Source organism: Corvus cornix, chromosome 1, assembly GCF_000738735.6.
Source record: "Corvus cornix cornix isolate S_Up_H32 chromosome 1, ASM73873v5, whole genome shotgun sequence".
NCBI lineage: Eukaryota > Metazoa > Chordata > Aves > Passeriformes > Corvidae > Corvus > Corvus cornix.
The window spans coordinates 57,875,333-57,883,178 of record NC_046332.1 but is presented as its reverse complement, the minus strand read 5'-3'; the positions used below and the strand labels follow the sequence as shown (position 1 = coordinate 57,883,178).

The following is a 7,846-nucleotide window of genomic DNA, read 5'->3' as shown; positions in this document are numbered from 1 at the left end:
CCCGCCCGCACCGCGCACATCCCGCCCGCACCGCGCACATCCCGCCCGCACCGCGCCGTCGGGCTGAGCCCGCGCCGCTGCCATGAGTCCCCTGCGGCTGCTGGCCGCCGCCAGCCTGCTGGCCCTGTCCCGCTGCAAGACGGTGAGGTATCGCACCGACGAGGAGGGCGCGCCGGGCACGGTGATCGGTACGCTGGCCGACGAGATGCCGGTGAAGGCGCCGGGGGAGATGAGCTTTCGCCTGATGCGGCAGTTCAGCAACAGTTCGCTGGTACGGGTGCGGGAGGAGGACGGGCAGCTGAGCATCGGTGAAGCGGGGCTGGACCGGGAGCGGCTGTGCGGCCAAGCCCCACAGTGTGTCCTAGCCTTCGATGTGGTGAGCTGCTGGCGGGAGCGCTACCGCCTGGTGCACGTGGAGCTGGAGGTGCGTGATATCAATGACAATGCTCCACGCTTCCCCCATGCCCAGATGGCGCTGGAGGTGTCGGAGAGTGCTGCACCCGGAACTCGCCTCCCACTGGAGGTGGCTGTGGATGAGGATGTGGGCTCCAACTCTATCCAGAGCTTCCAGGTCTCCCTCAACAGCCACTTCGGTGTGGAGGCGCAGACACGGGCGGATGGGGCACGCTGCGCTGACCTGGTGCTGCTCCAGGAGCTGGACCGCGAGCGCCAGCCCTCCTACACCCTGGAGCTGGTGGCCAAGGATGGTGGCAGTCCAGCACGCTCAGGCACAGCCACCGTGCATGTTCGTGTCCTTGATGCCAATGACAACAGTCCAACCTTTGCCCAGAGCTCAGTCACGGTGGAATTGCCCGAGGATGCACCGCCCGGCTCCCTGCTGCTCGATCTGGATGCTGCTGACCCTGATGAGGGCCCCAATGGGGAGGTGGTCTATGCCTTTAGCAGCCAGGTGCCCCCTGAGGCACGGCGGCTCTTCCGCCTTGACCCACGCTCAGGCCGCCTCACATTGGAGGCTGCCGTGGACTACGAGCGCACCCGCACCTACGAGCTGGATGTGCGTGCCCAGGACCGCGGAGCCAGCCCTCGTGCCGCCACCTGCACCGTCATCGTGCGCCTCACCGACGTCAATGACAACGCTCCACGCATCAGCATCAGCGCCCTCCGTGGTGCTGCCAGCACCACCGGCGTGGCCTATGTCAGTGAGGCAGCAGCCAGTGAGAGCTTTGTGGCCCTTGTCAGCGCCACAGACCGCGACTCGGGTGCCAATGGGCAGGTGCGCTGCAGCCTCCGTGGCCACGACCACTTCGCCCTGCAGCGAGCCTACGAGGACAGCTACATGATTGTCACCACAGCAGCACTGGACCGCGAGCGCATCCCTGAGTACAACCTCACCGTGGTGGCTGAGGACCTGGGCTCGCCGCCCTTCAAGACCGTCCGCCAGTATACAGTGCGGGTGAGCGATGAGAACGACAACGCGCCACTCTTCGCCAAGCCCCTCTACGAGGTGGCTGTACCAGAGAACAACCCCCCAGGCGCCTACATCACCACGGTGGTGGCTCGTGACCCTGATCTTGGCCACAATGGTAAGGTCACCTACCGGCTCCTGGAGATGCAGGTCATGGGGGCCCCCATCTCCACATACGTCTCGGTGGACCCCGCCACCGGGGCCATCTATGCCCTCAGGACATTCAACTATGAGATCCTCAAGCAGTTGGACCTGAGGATCCAGGCCACTGATGGTGGCTCCCCGCAGCTCTCCAGCAGCACCCTTGTAAAAGTAAGAATGGTGGACCAGAACGACAACCCTCCCGTCATCATCCACCCAGTGCTCACCAATGGGACTGTGGAAATTGGTGTGTCCAGCAAGACATCCCGTGACTCCCTGGTTGCCCAAATCAAAGCTCGAGATGCAGATGATGGGGCCAATGCTGAGCTCACCTTTGCCTTCCTGGAAGAGTCCCAGCAGGACCTTTTCACCATCAACCCAAGTACTGGGGACATTGTGCTGAGGGGTGACCTCTCTGAAGAGCTGGGACAGCTATTCAAGGTCATCCTCACTGTGACAGACAATGGCAGACCTCCCCTGGCCACAACCGCCACAGTCAACTTCCTGGTGACCGCCACTGCTCCATCCAGTATCCAGGACATAGCCAAGCCCAGCTCCTGGGAAGGAAAGGCTTTGCAGTGGGACATTCCTCTGATCGTGATCATTGTCCTGGCAGGCAGCTGCACTCTCCTCCTGGTGGCTATAATCACCATTGCCACCACCTGTAACAGGCGCAAGAAGGGGAACGACATCAAAAACAGCACTGCCTTGAAGGACCAAATAGACATCTCCCACCTGGAGAAGGGCTGTCAGGAGGAGAGCAGCCAGAGGGGGAACATGTTTGAGGTACGAACCTTTCCCAGCAAAACCTCTTTCACCAGCCCCGACCCCTCTCCAGCTGCTGAAGAGATCTCCGCCACTGAGAGTGGCAGCGACAGCACTTGCCTCTACGAGGGTCAGAAGAGGCTGAGGGGACAGAGTGGGGAGGTAAGGTCCCACCACGGGGAAGTGGGGCAAAAGGTGGGGGGTGTCTTGGGGGATGTGAGTTGCAGAGGTGCAGTTAATGTTGGTTTACCCTTCAGTGCTTCCCTTTCTCATGTCTCCTTTGATTTCCCTCCCCACCAGCAGGGTTTTGCTGCCACTCCGAGCTACAAGGAGCCTGCTCCCCCTGTGGCCATTTGGAAGGGACACTCCTTCAACACTATCTCCGGCCGGGAGGCAGAGAAGTTCAGTGGCAAAGACAGTGGCAAAGGCGACAGTGATTTTAACGACAGTGACTCAGATATCAGCGGAGATGCCCTGAAGAAAGACCTCATCACACACATGCAGAACGGTAAGGGCTCTGCCCCTGCTCCCCACTGGCCCTCAGACAGAAAGATGGGTGGGTGGGGAGGTGGGTGAAAGGACCTGTCCATGGGACACAGATCAGGCAGGGCAGCTGGAAGGGGAGCCACACACTGCGTGGCTCAAACTGCCCATCTCTTTGCAGCAGGCTGTTAGATGTTGGTTCCTCTCTGCACTGAGAGCCCAGCACAAATTAGCAGATGCTGGAAGTACTGTAGGATTTGGGTTTTCTTCCCAAAAAAAGGTTCCCTTAAAGTTAGAATTGTGAGGAGTGTCCCTATCAAACAACATTACCTAACCAAGCATGGCTTTTTGTTGTGCTGTGGAGCATCGCCTCCCCACTCCTGCTGTCAGTGCAGTGAATCATCCTGTAACTGGTAACTCTGAGGATTGTGAATGGATTTATTTCTGCAGTAACAAGAGGTTTCTCCTCCCCTATCTCTCTAGGTCTGTGGGCATGCACAGCTGAATGCAAGATCCTGGGGCACTCAGACCGCTGCTGGAGCCCCTCCTGTGGCCGAGCCAACCCTCACCCCTCTCCACATCCTTCAGCACCCCTCTCCACCTTCTGCAAGAGCACGTCCTTGCCCAGGGATCCACTTCGCAGGGACAACTTTTATCAAGCCCAGCTGCCCAAAACAGTTGGGCTTCAGAGTGTCTATGAGAAGGTGCTGCACAGGGACTTTGACCGGACGATCACGCTCCTCTCCCCGCCGCACCCTGCACGGCTCCCCGACCTTCAGGAGATCGGGGTGCCCCTCTTCCCAGCCCCCTCGGCGAGATACCTGGGCCCCCAGACTGAGACGACTGAGAAGGCGTAGCCCAGCGTGCTCTCCCTCAAGTGCACCCATCCCTGCGCACACAACTAGGTCACTCCCGAGAGCCTTTAAGTTATTGACCAGATCCGGTGTCGTATGTGTAAATATGCAAGATGTGCCTTAAAAATGAAGTCATTTGGGAAAGATTTCCAATCAGATCAGTACTGTTTGATATTTGCAAACAAAAAAGATTGTTTGTAGTTAATGTAATTTTTATGAAATGTGCAGTATTTAAATTTCTTTTCATGTTTTCTACATTGGGGTTTTTTTTTTTTGCTTTTGGTTTACCCATGGCCTGCCATTTTTTGTAGTGTTTTTAACCTGTACATTGTGTAATGTAATGTTTGTACATAATGAAAATTTGTTATATTTTTATATAATAAATACTTAAAAATGGGAATTCTTGCCAAAGGAACTGTCTGAAAGACACAATAATAACAATTAATACAATTAATAATAATAATAATATCCTGCATATGTAGAATCTTGTAAGGGAAATTCCTCTTTCACGGTGTAATAATAACCTGAGCAACCCAGTGTACTGAGAAGTTTGCCTTGCCAAATGTGACTTGTATTTCTTGAGTCTGTGGTCAACTTAAGTGTTATTTAATTGCCTTTGGTTCCTGTAATCTGTATCACTGATAAACACTAATAAAGGTTTTGTGATGTGTCAGAGGGATCTGTTCATGGATTTCCTGCTTCAGAGCATAGAGGTCTTCATAGATCAACAACAGTATTTTGTGCCAGGAAGTGCAGTGGGAAGGAGCTACTTTTAGTCTGGCCCAGCCTTGGTCTCCGGCAATACCTCTGGAGGTTTAGCTCTAGAGATTTTGATGCTGGGTGGGAGGGAGGGCTGGGTGACAGAGGCAGCCTTTTCTTGTCTGCTCTGAGCTCTTCCAGCTTTACCCTTCACGGGGGGGGAGTGGTGTAATTTTAGTGAAGCAAGTGAAGCTCCGTTCATCAGCGGGAACGTTTGTGCTGTGCCGATGTCTTTGCATCAGCAGCCACCAGAGCACTTTGCTTTCTGTTCTGGCTGAGACATTGAGTCGGGCTCCATGGGTGTGTGCTCAAATGTTTACCCCTTGTTAAAGCAGCCTTACTAAAGGACAGTAGCTTGTGTTTGTGTATATATATTTATACATCAAGGGGAAGGTGCATAAAATGGGAATTTAAAATGTTGATTATGTTGACATTTTCTATGATACATATTTTGCTTCTCCCTGAAATGACCGTCCTGGAAAAAAAAAAATCATACAGAGCTTTGAAATTTGTTCCTGTAGGGGTTTCAAGCTAAAAGCGGATCTCAAATCCTTCTGCTGAAATCAGGTATAGAACAGCATTTAATGAAACAAGCTGAAGCATGAGTGTTTCTTCCTGTGTTCAAAAAAATGCTTACATCAGAGGTAACACTTTTACTGGAATTTTAATATTTGATTTAAGTTTTCCAAAAGGGAGAACTGCTCCTTACATGGATCATATTATTTCACATTTTGTACAAATCAATAATCCAAAAATCTGTATATGGCAAAGCTTTGGGGTTTTATCATGAATTCTTTAACTATATATCTAATTAATATGGTACATATATATAGAGTATGACTCACCAAGAAAATATAAAACCTTCTTAGACATAAATGAGGATCTATTTGGCTTTGTGTCTCAAAATGTAAGTAGAAAACATTATCCCACCTGCATGTCCCTTAACCAGCAAAAATCCCCTTTGTCCCCCAACTTCCAGCTTTCTCAAGCCCACGTAGCAAGAGTGCCAGAACCCAATCAAGTTTTTATGTACACAGGGTCTGAGTTTTAACTGGGGTATCATAAAAGCCACGGTGTGGAGATTTGTGGTGGGCAGAGAGCTTCAGAGATTGTACTTCAAGGGAATTGAAATCAGGTTAATGCAAGACTCAGTTGGGAAGCAACGTCTGTGATACACCTCCTGCGGTCAGGAAAACAGGTGAGTATTTCTGGTGATTCATCTAAAGTCTGGTAGTAAAAATCATGATGCATCTAATGAACTTAGAGAGTCATCTTGGTTAAATTTAGAGCTGAAGTTGGGGCTGAAGGATGGGTGCTGAGAAGGAAAGTTGGTAGCCTCCTTTCTGGCTAATCACCGGTGATGCAGAGCAGCAACACCTGCGTGGGAAGTAATTAGTCATAACTGAACTCAGGGAGAGAAAGGCTTTCTGTCAAAAGAAGCAGGGCTGTATGATAAAGTGGTTCTTCCTCATCTAGTTCAAAAGCCTGGGTTACATACCCCAACACCTTCACAGCAGGTCCCGAGGCTCCCCTGGCAGGACCGACAGGAGGTAGTCACAGATGAAGGACGGTTCATCGCACCAGCCTTTGGCGTCAAATTCACGCTGTCTCCTGCAACAGAGCTTGTGCCCTTCTATGAGTGGATGGGTGCTCCTCACTGCCTGACCAGGAGTTTCAGCCACCCCAATGCAAGGCAACCTTGAAATGCTAGGAAAATAAAGTCACCTGTTCCTGGGGTTTGGGATCTGTCTGTTCTGGCATCCCACATGCTGTATAATGTGGGATTCATCCACTTGGTATTTAGATCTGAGCCCATCATTTCACAGGGACTCTCCGGTTAGTGGAAAGATACAGACTTCTGAGAGCTTCTCATCTAGGCCTGGCCAGGCAATGGGACAGTTCAGGTGCATCATTGAAGCTCTTGATCTCCCCTTTTCTTTTAAAGGCAAGGGGCAGCAGCCTAGACTCCTTTAACTTTTAGATGCCTAAAATTAGATGAGGAAAGTCACCAAGCTTCATCAGATAAGAGCACACACCATCCAAAGAGCAGCTGAGTGCAGAGGGAAGCCCGAGGCTTAGCTCCTGGGCTAAGTCCCTTGGATCAAACATTTGCTTCATTGATGCTATTTCACTGTGTATGGCCTAGTTTTTTTCTTTTAGTTTTTGATTACCATAACTGAGATTTTTGCTAACATACTTCAGAAATTAATGCAGTATGCCTATCAGATAAATTCCATTTATTTGCCAAGCATGGTGTGGCATCAGCCCTATGTTGCATGGTGAGACCATACGACCACAGAACCTCTTGCTCACAAAGAGCTACCTTCTCCTGTCTGCCTTTCCCTGGCTCTAGGGGCAGAGGTGAGGAGGGGGTGCCAAGACACAGGGCTGGAGACAGCACTCCTTCACTGAGCCATCATTAAATCCATGGCCCAAACTGGCTACAGCAGCAGGACATCACAAAAGCTCTGACACTGAGCTTGAGCCTTCTCCTGCTGGAATCTCTGGTAGTCACCTACAATGGAGCCAAGCACCCTCGACACCCTCCACAGTCAGTGGGGAGAAACAGGCACTTTTAGGACACAAAACACAGAAGTGGGTAATTCCTACAGGCATGGGAATTCCCAGGTGTACCTTCACAGCCATTAAGGCATAACTGCAGTATGTCTCCTGAGTGCCCCATTGATATTCTGGAACTGTGGGCTTGCATCTTACACCCTGGAGACCTTGGGCAGACCCCCAAATCTGTTTTAACTCTCAATAATTTAAATTAATTTCCCCAAAGTCAAGTCTGTTTCACCTGTGACAGTAATAGGTAAGTGATATCTCTCTATCTATCTTGGCCCATGAGCTTTTTTCATCTGATTTTCCATTCCTGTTCTGCTGAGGACAGGGAGGGAGTGAGAAATGGGGAGGGGGTCTGGCTGCTGACCAAGGTCTACCCACCACACACACCAAGGAGACAAGATCCCAGGGATGCCTGTGGTGCTTCAGCCAAAAAATTAGTCAAATTCCCACTGACCTGCTCTACTGTCCTGTGCCTCTTGAATGCCTTCAAGGATGCTTTATGTATAGAGATGTGTGATGGAGTCAAACACCACTGAGGTGCCTGATTCTGGTTCCTGCAGTGCGTGCTGTAGGTGCAGGACTCCTCCTAAAATGGAGTGGCAGCACTCACACTCATAACTGGATGTGGCTGTGACCTCTGGGATGGGGACATAATCCTGTGACCTCAACACATGCAAGTGGTACTCAGAAACTGCTGCCTGGACCAGATCCTGAACTCAGAGACACCAGGTGGGATTTAGCTGAAGATTCAGACAGATGTGACTTCTGTAGCCAATGTGTAGGGTCTACATGAATGACAGGCATCTGTGCTCCTGTGGCAGACAAGGAGGGCTGGTCAGGGGGGTCTAGA

At 51.4% G+C, this 7,846-nt stretch overlaps 1 protein-coding gene across 4 annotated transcripts; it reads left to right on the top strand.

The window, feature by feature from the left end:
• On the top strand, positions 1-4,345 carry PCDH8 (protocadherin 8). Of its 4 annotated transcripts, none has more exons than XM_039568361.1 (3): positions 1-2,353; positions 2,636-2,840; positions 3,299-4,345. In XM_039568361.1, the coding sequence occupies exons 1-3, from the start codon at positions 83-85 to the stop codon at positions 3,670-3,672; spliced, it is 2,850 nt and encodes a 949-aa protein (XP_039424295.1). In that variant the 5' UTR covers positions 1-82; the 3' UTR covers positions 3,673-4,345. The 4 variants fall into 4 exon arrangements, with proteins under 4 accessions (XP_039424295.1, XP_039424285.1, XP_039424274.1 ...); XM_039568351.1 differs by having other exon boundaries at positions 2,633-2,840; XM_039568340.1 differs by having other exon boundaries at positions 1-2,494.
• Positions 4,346-7,846: the final 3,501 nt, after the last annotated feature.